The following is a 23289-nucleotide window of genomic DNA, read 5'->3' on the forward strand; positions in this document are numbered from 1 at the left end:
TATTGATCATCCACAATCTGTAATATTGAAGGATTTTACCAGTTCTCAGTTTTTCTGCAGTAAATTATCCATTAAAGTGATAATTAATTATTGCATTCTGTAAGTTGCTCATTTCTTAACATAATTAAATCAGTTTTTGATAGTAATTCCAGCCATATAATAGCCTTGTGATGTGATGTAAGATATTGAATATCGCCATGTTCCAGGTCTCATTTTGCGGTTTCATCTTCCACGTCAGCTCTCTCCGGATTAGTAATGAAAATTTTATTCTGTGAGGCGACAGGTAGACTATACTACGAAATTACACATTCGAAACTTCTTTATATCTATCATATTTTATAAAATGTAATATCGATAATTATTAAATTACAATGATATTACGATGATATATTAGAACCGTGTAGCTGAATTAGCCAGCGGATGGTGATAATGGTGATATGACTTGAGGTATGATTCCAATTAGGGTTTGTGGACTTCCATAAAAGTAAAAAGGTTTTATGAGTCGCACTTATATCACTGCTATATGTAGGGCAACCAGAGCCTTGTATATAGAGTATTTCAAGGATCAGTTTTTTCTCCAATGAGATTATGGTACGATGTTCTTCATGTAAACTGTTTAGGTCTGTGATAGTGATCGGAAAGGTGTAAAGCAGGTCCTATACCCCGGCCTATACCAGGATCGTAAAGGGATCTCAACTGTAAATATACCTTTTATAGGGGTTGCAGTTATAACATTGTTTTATTAGATCTGATAATTTTTACAAACTGTGTTTGTGGTAAATGTTAAATTTCATTGCGGATTTCATGTTATAGGAGGACCGTATCATATCATGAAGTGAAACTATTAGTTAGTTAGTGAACCATTCCCTCAAAATCTGTGAATGCTCCTTTAAAACTAGCAAAATTATAAATAAACTAAGTATTGGCCACATTTGTGTTGAGAAATCTTCTCGTGGATTTTCTTAGTAAAGTCTTTTGAGAAGGGATTAGCTGTACAACTTTGAAATTTTTCCCCCTGATAATTTCACTTTGTACGATACTGATCAGCATGCAATATTGGCTTCAAATTAAACACAGAAAAAGCCCGTTATGTCTACATGTTCGTAGAATCATAATAAGACCATCATCGGTGACATCCTTAAATTTCAACCAGCATTTTACAAAACCCCTTTTGTCTCGCTCATGTTATTTCCAAAAATTAAAGTCCCCATGCTAAAGCATCTCAAACAGTTTTACCCGAGAAAAGTAATCTGACACGAGGTGAGATTGGCCGGTCAGAGCTGTGGGTAACACCGTGGTAATCTGTTAACAACTTTAAGTATGTAATGGCACATCATACATCATCACCTAATGGTAATGGATTTCACGGATTTTGTGTGAGAATGGGGCAGACCATTATGCGTTCGTTTAACTGCCATATTGATTTCCCTATGTAATCTCATTATGTAACACACAAAGTGTTCGGAATTACGAGCTACTAAAAAGTATAACACGTCTGCCACCGTCCTTCCTCACATTCCAAATTGCTATTATCTATAAACCTCGCACTTCATGTAAACCTGTTATATATATGGTAAAGGGGACCTTATCTCTTTCCTTTTTATAATTACAACATTGAAGTATTGCTATTATCAGATTGCGTTCTCCATATTACAATTATTTAAAATTGCTTGAAGATGCAGACGGTTTACCCATATTTATTATCTTTCTTTTTCTCTGTTTCCATTTAGTTTCTTGACGTTTGCTCGATAGCCCCTTAGGCAAAATACAAAGTTCAATCTTATTGATTGTATAGTCTTATATTTATGCACATACGTTTTTTGCCTTGCTTCCTCAATGTCTGGCATTCACATGCAAATGAATTGTTACAAGTCACCCTACCTACCTAATGCTTCTCCCCCGTCATCAGTGTAATTATACGAGCATGGTATATGTACACAAACCGCTTTTTTGGCAGTGTCTGGTACACATGTGCGTCTTGGTGCTCTCTATCACCATTAGCATCTACGTGGGCACATACGTTTAAGCTCAGCGCCTAGCTACCATCGACATGTAATGTCAGGAACACTAAGCACCTTAAATTTGTCCACAGTCTCGTAGACTCCTTGAAGTTTGAACCAGTCATGACAGATGTCACATTAACTTTGATGTGCACTTCTTCCATGACGCTTCGCTAAAACCACCTGTTGTTTCTGTCCAAAACCCGGTGATCACAGTCTCACTCTTGCTGACGAAAACTGCGCATTTGGATCAAAAGTAACACTTGTGATTCCACTGAAATATCTGAAATCATCATTTCTAAAAGTTTTTTAGCTTACGCTTGGAATGCCAAACCTGACTTTAGATATTCATAAACTCATACTAATGACAACCACTGATTAAATAGAAAGTATCTTTCAACAAAATCAATCATATAACCAAATCGTTTCAAATATGATATTTCTCTACGTCAATCATGTATGATATATATACAGTAATGACATCGCGCTGTTGTATACCGGTACATTTCTGTATTTCCTAAACTCTCTTTAAATTGGAACAAAATTGTTTGCATTACATTGATATATAGAATATGTCAATCGTTACATTCCAAATAGGCATTGACGAACAGAAATCTAATCGACCAAAACCAGGTGGTATGCACCGTGCATTCTCTAAATTCAGTAAATTTCCATCGTCAACCGTGTAATTGAATGGGATTATTTTGAATTTTTAAAACGCTTGAAATATCACAAACAAAATAGGCCTATGTTAATAAATAACATAAATACAAGCTACAACCGTTGGGGTTCGATAATGAACCCCACAAAACTAACCGAGTATATAGAAAATGCCATACGGCCGAGCGGTTTTGCCAGCTCTCTCCGACCATCATGCCACTCGCCGCCTGACCAAAACCAAAATGATGGTCGGGTAATCGTCACATATAAAACACCATTTTCTTCACACAAATGACGTCATACGTAGAGCAATAACATTAATAAACTTTTTGCGTACTGATGTCGAAAAGTTGAGGAAAGAATATAATATTAAAGAAATAATGATAACTGTTGAGCTCATAGATTGGCTTTACCTGCTTCTATTTTTGTTTGCAGATTTTAATTTGAATGGATTTGATTTTTGTTATGGTAGGCCATATAAACCTATTGCGTTTGAAATATTGCCAGTATTCATTGTAACGAGAATTATACTGAAAGACAGAGATAAAAATTCGCGTCTGAAATTCTGACAACTAGACAGAAAATGTCGTACTGCGCAGGTCGGCAACTAATCACGACGCGCCTTTGCCCTGACGTCAGACGCGATTTAGTATTTTTTATCTATGTCTTTCATTATAGATATCCTCCAGTAACTTCCTGGCTACTACCAAGAGCTTCAATCGATTCTTTCTTCGTAAATCAATCAAGCAATCATAGTACGCGTGAAGGATGCTACATTGATATCTCACATATAGATAATTACGATGTTTAATCATCACAAAGTGGTGAAGATGTTAGATCTTATTCGATTTAAGGGTAGACTATGTATTGGTGCTCGAAGCAGTCAAAAAATCGATTTTCATTATCTAAATCAATACATTAATGAAATATAACACTTTGATGTTTTGCAAAAGTTCATTCTACAAATCATATACTGTGAAAACTTGCTTGATTTGATGTTGTTAATGTGTTATGTACGTTTTTAGTGTTGTTGTTTCAGCCATCTTTACAACATAACTCAAGAACCACAGGACTTCAAATGTATATCTGTGATATTTGAATTCTTCTACCCGCTCGATATAAAATGATAAATGCAATTTTTGACAAAACTCACAACCATTCGCAAGATGCTGTGAACTACCAAATCACAACAGTTTAAAATAGTGTCTAACCTTAATGCTTCACAGCTAGTTGGGACTCTCATTCCATCCTTATACTTCCCTCAATGAGAGATAGTGAGATATTAAGATTAATGTCCTATTATACAAGCACATTTGATGGGGTATTGACTTGACAAAAACCTGAATTTATATAGATTAAATCTAAACTTCAGCTCTCCTACATGGTAAGTTTAAATGAGCAACGAGAGTAATCCTTCCACCGGAGGGGACGTTTAGCCATACCTGTATAATAGCTCGGAATAAGGTGGACAAAGTACGCTCTTTTCATCCCAGTGCTGTTTGGCTATTTATGAAAAATGTACAGACTTTACCTATGTCAAGGGATGCGATTGAAGAATAAGTGATTTGATTCTGATATTCTGGAATAACCGCTAAATAAATCGTGGTAAATAAATAAATAAATAAATAAATAAATAAATAAATAAATAAATAAATAAATAAATAAATAAATAAATAAATAAATAAATAAATAAATAAATAAATAAATAAATAAATAAATAAATAAATAAATAAATAAATAAATAAATAAATAAATAAATAAATAAATAAATAAATAAATATTTAACACAATTATGAACAAAATACTATAAATGCAAAATTATTGACAAAAATGTGAAAACAAAGGTGTTTGTTGTGCTATATTATGATAGTTGGTCACTCTTGGCACTCTCCTACCTCTTACGCTCAAAAGTTAAGTTGATTTCATAACACTTACAGTAAGAATGAAGTAAGTAAGAATAAATAACATCGGACAAAATTATATTTGTTTGATGTACCATCGTAAAATGTGTATTTTTTTTACATTTAACCTTTTTTGTTGTAATTATTGTAGCGTAGAACGGTTTTGGTATAAGGTTACGAGGCGGGTTTATATTACGGGTGTCAAAACAATTTTTTGGAAAGGTAGAAATCGTCAATGCTTCTTAAACTTGTTTTGCTTAGTTGTTGTGAACGATGAAGACACAAAGCAAAATTAATATAAATGCATTTCAAGCGAAATTAGAGTAAAAATACCAGCAGCGCTATTATTATGAAATAACGGCGACGCGTTTTGATCAATTTCAATCAGATCTTTTGAAAATTGTATAAATGGAATAGTTTTTGTTACAATTATGGTTAATTACACTTATGCGGCTGAACATAATGACGCTTCTAAATGGCGAGGTTAAATAACCCTTGGCGAGCAGTCGTATTGACGATCGGTGTCAAAATATCTTTTACAAAATTTCCCCCATACCTAAAATATTAAAGAATGAATTGCATTCAATTCATATGATTTGAAACTTGTGGTATGTTATTTCAAAGAGTACTCGTATTCGATTCAGAAAATTTCCATGTTGCTTGATTTTATAAAGTAAACTATTGTAATGTAATATCGATTATTAGCACAATGTCGTTTCCTGTGCGCTGTTCCATCACATACCCTAGAGTACAATCTAAGGTTATATTATTGATATTTTCTAAGTAATATCATGAACACGATTTAAGATCTTGCGTTGTTGAATGTGACTATTATTAATATAGATAATACAGTATATTAACTTTGTCCTTAAAATAGCTTTTTAATTGTCATTAATATTTCTCCCATTACTCTAAATTTAACATATTTTGTAATTGGTAATTGCATTATCAAGGTGTAATTTCCTATTCTTAGCTTCCCTCGATGCTTGTTGAATTCCTCTGGGAGTTTTATTTCAATCCGTGCGGTATAAAATACTTCAAAATTACCTCACATTCGGTGCATTAATGTAAATGAAGCTATTTACAAGGATAGAAAAGTGCCTGACAAGTGCCCTTATTTATATGAAGATGAGTAAAGTGATGGATTTTACGGGGAATCAATATGCGGTCATGCAGTTTAACGCAAAATCCACATAACTAGTTTGATCAATCCTTTCTGTGATTAATCAGTTGCATCAGTTCAATTAACGAATTTGCGAGAATAGATGGTTCTTTAAGGTTGTACTACACCCCTTGATATATTTTTGACTATTCTTGCATTTTTATCGAAAAATAATAACACACTGGTAACAAACGTTATGTATATAATAGGGGCAAGGAATCCAGTTACTACACTGGAATTTCAGTGACACATGACAAGCGGTACGTTATTTATGATAAGAAAAGAGTTACCGCTAGAATGTACCTCATTTCTTAACATATATAATGAATCACTTGTCAGTGAAGTAAATGGATTCGTTGCCCGATAATATACATAACCTTTGTTACCAACGTGCAGTTATTTTGAGAGAAAAATGCAAAATTAGTCACAAAATGTATCGGGGGTGTAGTACCACCCTAAGTTGGGGAATAAAACTTTTGAACAAATACACTGTACGAGTATGAACTCGTTGTAAAATTTGTGACAACTGCTATTGTTAAACTTGAAAACTACTTACCCTTGAACAATTAAACATCCTTTTCATGTTTACAATCACAATGGAGATGTTTTGATCAGATTTGTTATACGTTTCCTTTTTTAAGACAATTTAGGCATACAAAGTATACTTCTATACATTACTCAAATGTTTTCACTCGAAATACCGTTTGCACAATCGCAGGCGACCAATTAAAGAATATCAGTATATCATTACTATTGTTTATTAGTACCCATAATTACATTAAACCTAATCACAAACACGTTAAAGAAAATATTTATTTATTATTCTAGTAGACAAATTAGCAGCAACATTGAGTACTTGAAACCAGACGCATATTGATTTGCAACACGTTACCCTTACTAACAAACAACATCGGATGTTTCAATAGATTTGTTTGAAACCTGAAGCTTTGATTTAAAAATACATTAATAGAACTCACAGAATAAGAAGAATTAAGCATAAGGTTGCAATCCCTACAGCGATTCATCGAATGCCTCGGGTAAATTCTCATTAGCTTTTAGTCATGACCTTCTTCAAGTTTCTCCCAAGGACCTCCTTTCTTCTTCTTCTTCTTGCTCCTTTTCCCCCCTCTCATCCATGGCATTTGACAAGATTTGTATTATCGAGGTTTTTTGGGCATAACTCGATTGTATTACAGAAGAGGCCGTGTATTTTGAGAACATCGTTAAAATACTCCACATGTTGACTATAATATTGTCACCATCCAAGCTCCGTGCAGTCAATTCAATTCAATTGCGTTTTACTCTCGGCTGGCATACTGGGTACTTTTTAAGTACAAAATTTACACCTATTCCAGCCAAAGCACTCAGTGTAAGCAATATTGTCACGCCTGGTTAAAAGACGAAAAGCCCTTTGGGAGACGACGCGATGGACGTACAAATATAAAACGCTTTAAAATGCAATTCTAATGGGAATTCCCATATGTACGTACAGCGAGTACATGTGCTGTTCTCACTTCACGCGGGAAATCTGTATTACCTCACGGTAGCTTGACTTGCCAATCGGTACAAAGATCTGTCCTAAGAACGGAGTAGTTTTTCCTTGTAATTATGGTTAATTACTCTTGTGCGCTTGTACGTAACGACGAATTTGATTATGGCTTCGATATAACACGGTAGGGTAACCCCTGGTATGCGGCCTTGCATGTAGGAAAAAAGCTTCCAAAAGCGTTCTTTTATTGTCCTCTCTCAGGAACAGTTTTGGTTCTCTAAAAGGTTGCAGTGCCTGTAATCATTCTCTAAAGGGTTATTGAATTTGCAGGAACCTGTTTAAGCATTCAAGTGTGCCAGTTTTTGTAGGTGGACACTTTAAAATCCGTTTTGAGCATTTTTGGAACAATGAGATAATCACGATAAAAAATCTTGATGTCTTGAATTCTTGTTGAAGCTGTTAATACAAACAATAGTCTCCAAATTTTAGGTTTTGCATTATAAATTGTTTGTTAAATATTAGTTTACTATTAACTTTGTTCTTAAGCATGTTTCTTTTTGATTCGTCATTAATGTTTCTGTAATCACTCATTGTGTTACTTATGTATTTGGTAATTGCATTTTAATTATCAAGGTGTAATTTCCTCTTCGTACCTTATATCAGTGCTTGTTGAATTCCTCCATGTGTTTTATTCCAATCCGAGCGGCATACAAATCTTCAACAGTACCGCACACTCGGTACATTAATGAAATGAAGTTATTTACAAAAATAAAAAGTGCCTGGCAACTGCCCTTATTATGGAAATTAGTAAAGTGATGGATTTTACGCGGACTCAATATGTTGGTAACTTGGTATGCAGCTAACAGCGCAAAAACCACACAGCAGGTTTGATCAATTTGTTCTGTCAGTAATCAGTTGCAAAAGACTCTCAACCGCTTTCCTTCCATTAACGAATTTGCAAGAACAGATTGTGCGAGTTGGAAAATAAAACTTTTTAACAAATGTCTACTTCTACTAATTACACTGCGCTCCTAAATTTGGGATATCTGTTTTTGCTAACCTTTAAAATTACTTTGATGATTACGTACAAAGAATTTGAGCAATTCTCTCATGAACGATTAAATGGAAAAGAAGGGAGCAAACAAACCTTCCATTAACGAATTTGCCAGAACAGATTGTGCTTTGAGTTGAAAATAAAACTTTTGAACAAATGTCTACTTCTTCTTACACTGTGCATCGAAATTTGTGATATCTGTTTTTGCCAACCTTCAAAATTACTTTGATGCTTACGTACAAAGAATTTGAGCAATGCTCTTATGAACGATTAAATGGAAAAGAAATAAGCAAACAAACGGAACTAGCTGCATTGAGGTCTTCCGCTTGGCTCAATTGATTTTGTTTTCAAGTAATTTGCTCTACTGTTTTCAGTGAGTAAGAACTATATAAACCACTATAGGCTGGTTTATACCTTTGTTTAAACAATAGAGGTTATCCGTGTTCTATAAGTTGCATATCCTATCAGCGACTGCTATACCTTGTTTAGGACTTTCAAAAGAAGTACCTGCATGTGCAACCATGACTGCTTCAAAATAGCCCGCCAAAGTCATGCAGGTAACTCCGAGGTCGTGCATTGAATTGGTTTGAATGAGGAATACTACGGGAATCAGCGCCTTTTGTCAGAAGTCACGCATGAGTAAAGTGGATAACCTCTATACGCTTACAGGTAGTTCAGTTTCTAAAAGGTTAACGATCTTTTTTAATTCACATTATCAGTGCGAAAGTAATATAATTTTTGTTGTCGTTAAGACCCTAACCAATCTAAATAATACATTTTCAGCTAGACGTGTCATGCGATTCTTAAAATACAAATGTCACCCCATGAGTACTACCTGCTGATTGGTTATAAGAAGACTACTAGTATTATGATTTATTGCGCCAATCAACAACATTTAAAGTTACATTCAGATGAATATTATCAATAAATTATGTAATTAACCAATCAGATAAGGCAGTAGTTTGCAGTAGTCTATGGAACAGTGAGGGCAATATTTGGATTCCTTGACAGATTAAGATGTACCTACCTATTTGCATAACAAATTCTTATCTTTATATAGAATATGCCCACAGGCTGTCAAAAGAGCTGTTAATGTTACGCGTCACCTTTAAAAGGCAAGGGTATTCACCGCTGTGATGAGGTTTGTGCCCATGATATTTATAAGAAATTGCATATTATTCGTACAAAATTCAAATTAATTGGTATGAGCATGTTGACTTGAAATTCTATTCTAGAAGCTAATTTGGATGGCTTTTAGTGCAGTCTATTACGCTAAAGAAGCTAATGGCTAAAACATAAGACAATAAGAACAGATTGATTGATAAGATGAAACAAAGGAGACATAATGACAAAATAATTATACTATGAATATATAATCAACATTTCATGTTGTGCTTGTCATATGATATTTCGTTTGTTAGTGTCTTATCAGGTAAAGTGCTGTAAAACTTTTTAACAATCCAAAAAATCCAATAAATTGATTTTCTGTTAAGCAAAATTCTTTCTTTTCAAAAGAAAACTTTTCACAGGTTTATAACAAAGTTGAACTTGTAAAATGTGGCCTGCCAATATTAACCCCACATGGCAAAATTACTTCATTTTATAATACGATATTTGAAAAACCCTAATGTGTGTGTCTGTTAACAAGAACCGGTTGGTCATAAGTAGATTCACTCTATTGTCGCATCAGGTTCAAGCTTAGTGTAGCACTTTCATGATTGAATTCAATTTCCGGACGACTGTTGAAAAAGAAACGTAACAGATTCAAAGGCCATAATTGACTGCTTGTTACATACGCGTTACAGAAACAAGTAAAGCAACTTATGGGTAAGAGCACATCGACTGCTCAGTGCTAGAAGTGGGTAAGTCCAATAGCTGCCCGGTGAACATTTGTTAATTTACACATAGTATATTGTACACATCTACATATGGTAGCTACACATGGCAACACGTACCGACTTCTGGCACTGAGTAAGTTATTAATGTTGGCAACCGACTAAGAATCGAATGTATAGATATTACATATGCGGGATCACTTAAAATGTGTATGTTACTAGCGTTAAAAGAAAATCCTTTTTTTTAATCGGATTGCTTTACTAAAATATTCTGATATAAAGAATATACCGGCATAAGCTATCTCTATTCTAAATCTATAAACAAAAGAACACACTTACGTATGTGAATCTGGTTTAATAAGCCAAGGCAGCGGCTTAGCCCCAAGCTGCTCTAAATTCGGAGAGACTAAGAAACAATCAATTAAAGAAGAATGTCTTGAATGCTACAATAGGTATTATTGTGTTACCAATATCAAAATTGACTTTGCCCGATAAGATTTGTCCCTTGACATTGCCCTTGACAATACAAACACATTAATAACATCGTATTTGAACATGTTCCCGCGCTTTTTTGGCAAACAGGTTGGTCATAAGTAATTTCACTCTATTGTCGCGTCAGATCCAAGCTAAGTTTAGCACTCTCATGATTTATTTCAATATCCGGACGACTGTTAAAAAAAATAGCAGACTCACAAGACAGAAGCGACTGATCAACGATATATGTTACATACAGCATATGTGGGCTCACATACAACGCGTATGTTGCTTGTGTTAAAATAAAATCCCTTTTTAATCCTATTGATTTACTAAACAATTCTTATATTTATGTAGAATCCACCAGCATCAGCTATCTCTATTCTAAATCTATAGACAAAAGATAAACAGTAACACACTTATGTATGTGAATCTGGTTTAATAAGCTAAGACAGAGGAGTGGCCCCAAGCTGCTCTAAATTCGGAGAGACAAAGAAACAGTCAAGTAAAGAAGAATGTCTACAACAGTATCATTATATGTTACCAATATCAAAATTGACTTTGCCCGATAACATTTGTCAATTAAATTTTACATACGTGACATTGCTACGAATAGTAGTTGCCCTTGACAATACAAACATACTAATAGCAGCTGGGATGTTATTTAGTTCACTCTTTCTACCACTCTCTGTCTGTCTCTCTCACAACTTGAATAGTAATGAACAACTTGAATAGTAAGAATCACATTTTGAACTTTCTCATATATGTAGTCTACATGTGTTTATATTTGAACATATTCCCGCTCTTTTTTGACAAACAGGATGGTCATAAGTAATTTCACTCTATTGTCAAGTCAGGTCCAAGCTTATTCGAGCACTCTCATGATTTAATTCAATATCCGGACGACTGTTTAAAAAAATAGCAAACTTACAGGACATAAGTAACTGATTGACGATATGTTATATACAGCGTAATAGAAATACGTTTAGCAACCGTGGTTGAGAATATTATTGATAGATATTGCATGTGGGCTCACATGCAATGCGTACATTGATTGTGTTAAAATAAAATCTATTTTTAGTCGGAATGATTTACTAAACAATTCTTAAAACTATATAGAATATACCGGCATCAGCTATCTCTATTCAATCTATAGACAAAAGATATACAGTAACACATTTTTGTACGTGAATCTGGTTTAATAGGCTTAGACGGAGGCTTAGCTCCAAGCTGCTCTAAATTCAGAGAGACAAAGACACAGTCAAGTAGAGAAGAATATGTCACGAATGCTGCAACAGTAACATTCTATTACCAATATCAAAATTGACTTCGCCGGATAACATTAGTCAATTCAATTTATCTTACGTGACATTGCTACGAATAGTAAGTGCCCTTGACAATACAGAGAGACTAAAAACAACTTGGATTGCATATGCTTGCTATCTCCTTCTGCGTCTATTTCACATTATCTCTTATGCTCTTGAAAAACGTGAATATTGATAATGAGATTTTGACGTTTTTCATACATTTCATATCATCAAAACAACTTTTTTCATGTTTGTAATTTACGTTTCTGGTAAAGAAATATTCTTCTATAGTCTGTCTCGTCTCAAGCTGAGAGTAACACCATGTGGAAGATTCGAATCGCGCGCGATAGCCTAATCCCACGGGGTGGGTTCAAACGCGTAGAAGGGCTATTTGTCTCTATACACAACCGTGTAGACACACTGATTCGAATCTGCCACTACGAAATCCAACATGGAGTTACTCTCAACTTGAGACAAGACTATAATCTATATTTCTTTGTGAACAACAATATAAAGAAAAATAAGTAAAAATTGTTTATGTAAAAACGTGCAGCTCACGATCTACACTAAACGTCCCTCAAGGCAGAGACTTGAGATTTCTATTGAAAAAAATGGACAGTGTTAAACTGCCTAAGTATTTCCAGCATGTTCAATTTTATCAATAACATTGACTTTTCCCCCTAAAGCTTTTACTGAATGATTAAAGTGCATCTCGATGTGCTGTTCGTAATTTCCCTGAGGAATCCTGACTTTTTCCCCTTCTTCTCTGTCATCCTCAGGAGCCATCACATCCAGTGTGGTGTCATTCTTTCGACCTCTTCTCTCCCTCAAGCACTATCCGTATTTGAACGTTTATATATCATATACCTACAAGGCGATTCGGTACAACAACAATCACAAGTCATTTTCGATTTTTTTATTTCCTTTTATCTTACCACAGACACTTTCACCCATCGATATAATGGATCTGCTCACGGCTTTGAAGAAATAGACCAAACCATACTAGTAAGACAAGACGATGGACACTGGAGTGCTCCATATTTTGATTGCGGGGGCGGAAATATTTGGATGATGACCTATACGGTTCCATTTTTTGGAAGACATGACAATGGCAGTTTTTATTTCAAGTAAGTTTTACTATATAAAAGCTTGTCAGATTTGTTCTGTTATCGTTAGCATCTTACTCCGGTGAACATGGTGAATGTAATAACGACTTTGATAAGAATCTTTTTTTTCAATTATAGTTTATTCGTGAAAAAACAATGTTCATATGGTCTCTTATATGTGACCGTACACTACGAATCAGTCGTTAATCCGGCCCGGTCAATTTTTTTTATTTCGTGTTTAGAAAATATATATCATAAGCTTTAAAATGGTATATTATTTGACTTCAAACGATATCCAAAAGCGGGGTTATGGTTTGTTGAACTCTGCTCCTTCAACAAAATGGTACCTTTCGTCGGTTCTACATGACGTGTCTCTTTTTCCACATTGCTGGTAATAAATATCAAACAGTCATAATATGCGGTCATTTCAAATCATCCCAAGTTAACGAGGTTCAGGAATGTTCTCTTATTGTTAATTGTTGGTTATACATACCTAGACAAAATACAATGCTTTGTAATCCACCACTTGAACAGGATTTAGCCAAAGCAAACAAAGACCAGAGCTTATTATCCTCTTCAACAATATGATTATTGATTGATTTAAAAGGTGTTTGACTCGCGCTATCACATGAGAAACATGTCGCAGCAAATTGAGGTACCTATGGATACGACCTTCACGCACATTTTACATTTAAACCCATTCGTATTGTACGGCCACATATAAGACAAATTGGTGATCCTAATTTTAAAAATGACTAAAAGAGGTTGTACAAATGAAACTGTTATTTAACCGTTATTCAAATGAATGGGACTGTTTCGAAGCTAAATTTACCCAACAAAACGTTTGAAATTGAACATTTTCCTGGTTATAAGACCATATATCTCAAGCTCTCAATCCAAATGTGTTTTCATCGTGCTTCAAAGGGCAACTTTTCAGTTTTCATTACTTTCTTTGTTTCTCAAAGATACAAACATAGTGAAATCTTCATGATTAAGTAGACGTATTTACATTGAAAGTTACATCAACATAATGTAACCCAATTTAAGATGAAGAGAATTTTGTATAGTTTGTCAACAATTCCCAACGTTAAAAGAAATCCCCACAAAAAGAATCCGAGAGCTCAATCCAGTCACTACATATAATAGTTTATACATTGCTTGCATAATAGTTTAAAGACTTTCAAGACTTTGACTAAAATCAGGCAAAATTTAAAAAAATTAAAACGCCCAAATGTCATAGTTAAAAGGTCATTAAAAACTGCGAACATTAAATTGTTTCCTTACACATGAGAATGTTCAAGATCCTATTGGGTTACGGTGACCAATTTCTTAAATATTGAAAATAAGAAAACAAACATGCAAACCTGCTGTGGCTTTTTTACAAACATGCGAAAGTGCTATGGCGTTTTTACGCTTGATGAAAGCCTAGATGAAGGTATATTAGGTAAGGTCATAAATAAAGTATTCAGTGTGATCAGACGGTATACAACAAATGATAATCTAAAATTGAAATAGATTATTACGGGCTCTGAGCCTGTCAACAATACCCATGAAATACGTATTCAAAAGATAGCCCGCGGTGTACAATAAAAAAAAAAAGAACAATTACAAGCGAGATGAAATTGAGTGACGTTTCCTATGCACCTTAAATAATCGAAAATTCGCTCTTTCTCCATATCCTATTTCACTTCCCTGAGGGCATACAACGTGTTGGAGCACATCAAGACAAGATTTCGGAGAAAGATGTCAAAATAGGGATCTTGTGAGTACTGAAATTTACCTCGCTGAATTTATTCATAACGAGCAATCGCCTGAATACTGCGTGGGTACTGTATTTTTAGAACGTTTTGCTTGGATCAGAGACTAACAACTTCATACTAGATCGCACCCGTATATAGTTCCGAGTACGGGCTGTAGGTATATATTGACATATGAAGAGCTTGTTTCCAAAAGGCGCTAAATCCATATTAGCGAAATAGGAGAAAATCATCGTTTTTTAAATTAAAAGCGTTATTGGTATTTATTCATTTATTTTTTGGTTTTAAATGTTAGTTCTCATGTCAGTAACTACAAAAACACTTATTTTTGAGATCCGGATTATAATGTTTAATTGTAAGTATTCTTTTATTAAACAACTTGAAGTGGATTTAGCGCCTTTTGGAAACAAAATATCCAATAACCGTGGATTTAGCGCCTTTTGGAAACAAAATATTCAATGATATTCAAAATAATTTGCAATATTAAACAAAATACACACACATATTTTTTCTAAAAGCAAACTGCACTTTATTTCAACAATGTAATGATATTCATTCACTAAAAGCTTGAAAATGTGAAAAAATTGTGCAAATTTATTTTCAAAAAATTTACAACGAAAATTCTGTCAAATCATTCCATTTTGCACGCAAAGTGTCGTCTGTGCTTGCTGGGGGTGTACTATTGTGTGTACAAGTTGAAATTCTAAAATTTTGTGATTTAAATTTTGATCAATAGTTGCCTTGTCAACAGGAGAATAGTCCTATGCAATTTTATTCTTTAATTCCCTACTGAGCACGGTGATTGGTAGGATGGATTTAGCGCCTTTTGAAAACAAACTGAAATGGATTTAGCGCCTTTTGGAAAAAAAAGTCAAATTTCTGGCCCACCCTGTAATGGGATTGAGCTCCTTTTGGAAAAAATAGTTTGATTCCATGAAACTTATGATGTAACACTATACATTAGTACCAATAACTCAATTTTTTCCAAAAGTGGATTTAGCGCCTTTTGGAAACAAGCTCTTCATATAGAAAATCATTCGCCATGTGAAACACTTTAAAAACACCGCAGACATATCACGTTAAAGTAGGCACAAATTAAGCAGTTCTGTATGCAATTAGTTGCTTATGTGTAAATCGGGGGAGCAGAGTTTACAAAGTCTTATACATAAGCCTTATTGAGATCTAAGTTGGCATTTAGGTGATCAAAATAGTTTGATATACAATCAACACCTGTTCACAGTGGTGTGTATGTATGGAATGTTGTCATTACCGGCATGTGAAGTCACACTGACATTCTCTACTAGGTGCGGCTTACTCGCTGTCAAAATAAATTGAATTCAAAAGAACTGTGAATATTCACACATCTTTTGCCTATAGCATGTATAGTCAATTTCACACTTTCTAGATCTTAACAGACTTAAAGGAAGATGAATCGCAATTTCGGTCGATGTTGTCCCCATAAATTTGAACCAAGGAGTGACCTACTTTCGGGCCAAGAGAGCCACTTAATACCTCAAATCCAAAAAAAAAAACCTACAAAATAGGCACCACATCGAATTTAGTCCTATAGAACTAATATCAGTCTACTATGAAGTACAAAGTACCGACGCGGACGCACACATTGTGCCGACTTAGAAGGCACGCATATCTGCAGCAGAGACGCAGCACTGCGCACTGTTGACGCGCTGTATACGCGCGAGTTGTCACTTTGTACTTCAGAGTGGAGAAACTGTATTGGTACCCGGTTAGGTACCGACGACTCTTAACATCGCTCCCTGGAGATGTAATAAATTGTATCAAACATAATAATTAACAGTTGCATAGTATTATTGTTTTTCATTTAAATAAAAAACCAAATGTACTTTACAAATGTTCAGGGTAGCATAAAAAGTGCCATCGATGCTTATTCGGGTACCGATAGCGCTATAGGACCAACAAGCTCTTAAACATGAAAAATCGCCTGTAACCAGCTTTACTTTTGCTTTATCTTTCAGTAAGAACGTATTTTTGCTCTCTGTCCTTTAATACTTACATTTACATTTACAGTTCTTATAAAATGCATGTTTTGTACATATTCCTGTCAAATAAGTCAAAATTTATATAGAAAACGTATAGGCTATGAAAAGTTCGGATGCAAAAAATGATGTATCCATCTCGATTTGAGATATAGGCACATATAGAACATTAATTTGTTGAAACCTACGTTATGTGACATAAATACGGCGACACAGCATTAACATTTAATTTCGAGAACACTTTAATGAAAAATAATGCCTTAACCTTGACACTTAACACTAACACTGACGGGCGATGAAGGACTAAGAATATAACACTGATAATTGAGCTCGCAAATACAGGATGATAAAAAAAACGCTGAACGAGGAATGACCTTAGGTCAGGTCACCAAACTACTAGTCTATAAACGCAGTGGTATTTGTTTTACTAACTACAGCTTTCTGCTGTTTTGCATCATTGTTTTCTCAAATGTTCATTGGTATACAAGTCAATGTTTATGCTAGAAATCGTGTTTTTATTAGTTCTATAAATAATGCATTAGTCCAGGCTCGTTTAACAAACTAAACGTGTCCTTTCATTGTATTAGTTTAGCATTACCGCTATTTTTTAGTAGAAATATACCAAAATAAAGAGCTTTTACCAAGATACAACGTTTAGCGGGCAGTGCTGTGATAAATGAAACATTAACATCCCTGTTGGAAGTGTGTCAAGTGCGACTATAAGCACAGGGGAAAACTTATAATTAAAAATAATAATTAATGGTCAAAATGGGCAAGAAGAAGCCTTAGATTGAATGATATCTCTGTGGAACTCCTCACTCTTGCGATGAACGTGTCAATATATAGAACAATCTCTGATTCCAGTGCTCTGGTTTTGCTTGGACAAAGTAGCCACTTGGGTATAACATCTGATCTTCTCACTATGGACCACAATGGCCTCATCCCAGTGGCGTAATTCAATAACGTCAATTAAACAATCATAGTGAAAAATTTGACCTCAAGTTGCAGAGTATGGGTTTTTGTACCCAAATTTTCAAAGGTAATTCAATGAATGTACAAATGTATTGGGGTTAAAGAACTGTGTACTAATAAACGAGAATGTTTTGGATCCTAGTGTCTACTCGACGTATAGCTTCTCCAGCATTTCTACTTACAATTATTTAAGTGGGTGTCAATTCATATGCTCTTTTTAAAAAACATGTCAATTCACAATAGACTCTCTTTATTGTTTGCCTCAGAAAATCCGTTTTTATAGTAAACAAGCCTGAAAAGGAATATTATAACTTAAAATGGCGATGTATTATTTTCTCATTTCGCGGGGTTTTCATAGATACCTTATATTTCGGGTAGCAATAGAGTACTGACAATTTGTTGCATTTACGATATCTTTATGTTAGTTATATTGGAATTAAACATGGCGGCCAATATCTAGCACTTCTAAAGCTGTAATGCCACATTTTCAATGTGTATTTTAAGTCAACGCATAACGAGTATGAACTTGACCAATACGTCTGTTGTATACACACTATTAGCAGTCTACATTGGACGGAAACAGAAATATTTGTAATTTCCAAGTTAATGGAGTCAGCGTGAAAGCTCTTTTTCATCGTAGATTGAATTATTGAATATCTATACCGCTTCTCACATTGTCGCGTATTCTAAAGGCGTATTTTATGAATGTGAATAGAGATAATTTAATAATACCCTTCCGAGACCATCTACATGCCTTGAGGCATAGGTTTTTGAGGTTGAGAAAAGACCAACGCGATCTACCAATCCGATATGAAACACAAAATAATGAATTGAAAAAGTCATTATAATATATAATGAAATTGATTAATGGAAATGTCTGGATCATCCGTCATCCGTTTCAGGCCTCACAGTAAATCTGAGAAGTAATTATGAATTATTTTTATGTAATGGAACTATAATACGACATGATATAAGATCAGCTATAAGCCAAATGATATTATAGCAATGGTCTTTTATAGTAGTTGTTTGTCATCATTCTTGATTATATTAGAGAAAATATTTACATTAAATCTACCAGCTTCTAAGAGTAAAAATATGTTGGAAACAACATGTGAAATAATAAGTGAAACAAGACCGATTTTAGTGAATTTCAATGGCGTGATGGAAATAATTACCGGAACGTACCTGTACAATTAGGTATAATGCGCGTCCCATCGCCAATCTTTGGATTTGTTTTATAATGTAGACAAGTAAGCGTTGTTCTCAGCCTTATTGTTACAACTAATTTGACATTAGTAATATGATATTAGTATCCACCCTTACTTTTATTTCAGATTTCATTATCATCCCTTGTTTTCTATTTTAAATGATTACGTAATCTGACATTATTGTGGGTTCGTAATGACGATCGTCTGGTCTGTAACAGCATGCCAAAACAAATTTACCTCGCTGAATTTATTCATAACGAGCAACCGCTTCAACAATACTCGTGTGTATACTGTGTTTTATAACTTTATTTTTGCTTGGATCAGAGACTAACAACTTCATACTAGTTCGCACCCGTAATAGTTTTGAGTACGAGCCGTAGGCATATATAATATATTTGGTATGTAGAATGACATTTCGCCATGCTAAACACTTTAAAACACTTTAAAACAAGTATAGACGAAGAAGAAGCATTTCTGTGTGTAATTACTTGGTTTGGGTGCAAATCAGGGGAGCAATCTTACGAAGTCGTTTACATTTATACAAAGTAAGCTTTTTGTCATGCTGGAATCTAATTGATCGGAATAATTATATAAATTTACGTGTTAACCTCATGGTATGTATAATTGAATGTTGTCATAACCGGCATGTGACTTCACACTGACAGAAGGTGCTACAACAAAATATTACGCAATATTCAAAATTGTCCCGCTGACTCGCTTTCAAAATGAATTAACCAGAACAGATGTGGACGAGAATGTGTGATTGATTTCGCACTTGGGGTTATGCAATAATTATCAAGAAGGTTTTATATAAAGGGAGACGTCATGAAAATAATCATTGTGATCATAAACAGCTAACGATAATTTGAAATTGAAATTACCGGCTCTGAGCAGTCAACAATATCCATGAAATACGTATTCAAAAGATAGCCCGCGGTGTACAATAAAAAAAAAGGAACAATTACAAGCGAGATGAAATTGAGTGACGTTTCCTATGCACCTTAAATAATCGAAAATTCGCTCTTTCTCCATATCCTATTTCACTCATTCCTGAGGCCATACAACGTGTTGAAGCACATCAAGACAAGATTTCGGAGAAAGATGTCAAAATAGGGATCTTGTGGGTACTGAAATTTACCTCGCTGAATTTATTCATAACGAGCAACCGCTCGAAAAATACTCCGTGTGCATACTGTGTTTTATAACTTTATTTTTGCTTGGATCAGAGACTAACAACTTCATACTAGTTCGCACCCGTAATAGTTTTGAGTACGAGCCGTAGGCATATATAATATATTTGGCATGTAGAATGACATTTCGCCATGCTAAACACTTTAAAACACCTCAGACATAGCAGGTATAGACGAAGAAGGAGCATTTCTCTGTGTAATTAGTTATTACTTGGTTTGGGTGCAAATCCGGGGAGCAATCTTACGAAGTCGTTTACATTTATATAAAGCAAAGTAAGCTTTTTGTCATGCTGGCATCTAAATGATCGGAATAATTATATCAATTTACGTGTTAACCCCATGGTATGTATAATTGAATGTTGTCATGACCGGCATGTGACTTCACACTGACAGAAGGTGCTACAACAAAATATTACGCAATATTCAAAATTATCCCCCTGACTCGCTCTCAAAATGAATTAACCAGAACAGATGTGGACGAGAATGTGTGATAGATTTCGCACTTTCCATTTCACACTATTTTTGGTCTTAAAGGTTGTGCAATAATTATCTGTCGTTCTTTTCCGTCGTAAAAACAGAGCGAGTTATATAGAAAGTCTTGGCAGGGCACGACATTTTGAAGGGGAGGGACAAGAATTTTTTGGTAAATAAAACGCTTGAAAAGGCTTAGAAAACAGTATGGAAATTTTGCACAATGTCCTAAAGAAATCCCACTTGCTCTTTTGGCTGTTTATTATGGAAATATATGGGGGACGGTCTTAATATTTGTCTCAATATTCGACTCAATATCTGACTCGCCTGAACGTACTTAAACGAATACTAAAGTCAGCAATTTTCGCTCGATGTTGTCCCGATTTTTCGAACAAGGAAACGACTGACTATAATTGAAGACCGAATTCTGGCGTCCTATCAACCAGACCAAAAATGCCGTACTGCGCATGTCAGCAACCAATCACACCGCGCCGTTGTCCTGACGTCAGACGCAAAATAGTCTTTTTAATTCGGTCTTCAATAACATTGTTAACTCTTGCACTATTTTGCTAACCTTTCAGTTAGTAGTAACGAATTATTTTGCTCTATGTCCTTTAATACTTACATTTCCATAAATCAATTTGTTTTTATAAAATGCATGTTTGAAACGTGTTCCTGTCAAAACAAGTCAACATTTATATCGAAATAGCGTATGGTGTTTAGATTTTGTATGAAAGATGCAATAGTCCAGGCTCGTTTAATAAACTAAACGCGTCCTTTCAATTAGTTTAGCATTGTCACTCAAATTTCAGTAGAAATAGAGGTCAGGTTACGATATTTAGCGGGCACTGCTGTGATAAATGCTACATTTTAAGCAATTAACATCCCTGTATGAAGTGTGTCAAATACGACAATTATACACACAAGGGATAAGTTATAATTAAAGCGAATGCTATGGGCGAAGAGGACCCACAGATTGCATGATATCTCTGTGGAACTCCTCACTCTTATTGTGATAAAGGTGTCAATAAGAACAATCGCTGATCTTGCTTGGACAAAGTAGCCGCTTGGGTATAACAACTTATTAGCCGGTTCTGCCTTTCTGCTTATAGTTGTTTAAGTGGGTGTCAATTCATCTGCTCTTGTTAAAGAATGGTCTAATGACTTTGATTATTCGAAACAGATGTAGTTATCATATTCAAGTTAATGGAGTCAGCACAAAGGCTTTTTTAAAGTTAGATTTAATTATTGAATATCTATTACACTTCTCGTAAATTATCTATGAAGGTGTTTTGATCAAAACGAATGATCAATACGAATCAAGATAATTTAATAATCATATTTCGATACCAAAGTTACTATGGCTTTTAAAGGCATAAGTTTTCGATGTTGACTACCAAGCAGATATGAAGCATAAATAATGTTGAAAAGGTTCTCGTTGTCGGCATCCTATGGGTCATGACTGACCCGTTGTGACCCTTTTGATGATGTTGTTCCAACTTTGCCTGTCCAATGCAAGACGGTAAGCATTCATAAGGGATAGTCCAGTGGATTCTTTGATTCCATCTGTCCAATGGATGCTTCTGTCTGCCTTTTCTGCGAAGACCTTCAACTTGACCCTAAACTGTTATCTTCTCCAAGTTGACACCATTTCTTCTTGAGATGTGACCAAAGTACTGCAATTTGTTGTGATCAATCTTCTGGCACACTGAACATGCTCACCAAGTTGACTTCTGATAAATTCATTTGTTTTGTGATCTTTCCATGAAATTCTCAGCATCTTTCGCTAGCACCAGTTTTAGAGCAATTAAAAAGACCAGAGCATCCATGATGATGCTTATTTTGGTTGCTCTAGAAAATCCTATGTCTTTCCAAATGTCGGTAAGAGCAATAGCAGATGTTCTTGCCATGAACATATTATATGTTTATTTAAATTCAGATATATGCAACTCATAATGAAATTGATTAATGAAAATATCTGGATCGTCCTCATCGATTTCAGGCCTCACCGTAGCTAAAAGTATGCATTATTTGTTCATATGGAACTATCATATGACATGATATAGGATCGAAACCAAATGATATTCGAGCAAGGGATTTTGTAAATACTTGTTAGTCATCATTCTTGATTATATTAGAGATGCTTCAAATATCATATTTTAGCAAGATTGTACGAAACGGGTTTCTTTAATTTAGCATATTATATCGAATCTACCAGCTTTCATGAGTCAGTAAATACAGGAGAAGTGAACAATATATACTGTGTTCATTTCAAGGTCCTGGACTAATAAATTTAAAGGTGTATTGTATCTCAGGTTCAGCTGTCATTGATGTTTGATCAGTAAGACATTGCTACCGATGCTATTATCGGTGTTTATTTTTATTTACGCTAGACAGATTTGTAATCTTATTTGACACTTCAGCAAAATATATAGCTAAGAAATACTATCAAGTAATCAAAATATATTTTTGAAAACGGTATACAACTGTAGAAGGGGGACTTGGAGTTGAGTAGTGCATAATAATTGTTATACATTGTTAATTATGCATTTGTACTACTAGTTTGAGTAATATCAGAACGAATAGACATTTTAGACACAATATTTTCTATAGCAGAAGCCATCCCCAGATTTGTTTTGCTTTATTATTCATTGTGCTCTCTAGTGGATCCCATTAATACTACATTAT

At 34.6% G+C, this 23289-nt stretch overlaps 1 protein-coding gene across 1 annotated transcript in view; it reads left to right on the top strand.

Annotated features, from left to right (window-relative positions):
• The window catches only part of LOC140135728 (probable G-protein coupled receptor CG31760), a 204882-nt gene that overhangs the window by 77598 nt on the left and 103995 nt on the right, over positions 1 to 23289 (top strand). Inside the window, exon 2 of the mRNA XM_072157329.1 lies at positions 12823 to 13009. Within this exon, the coding sequence (XP_072013430.1) occupies positions 12823 to 13009 (187 nt within the window). The remainder of the gene's footprint in view (positions 1 to 12822; positions 13010 to 23289) is intronic.

Source organism: Amphiura filiformis, chromosome 16, assembly GCF_039555335.1.
Source record: "Amphiura filiformis chromosome 16, Afil_fr2py, whole genome shotgun sequence".
Classification (NCBI taxonomy): Eukaryota; Metazoa; Echinodermata; class Ophiuroidea; order Amphilepidida; family Amphiuridae; genus Amphiura; species Amphiura filiformis.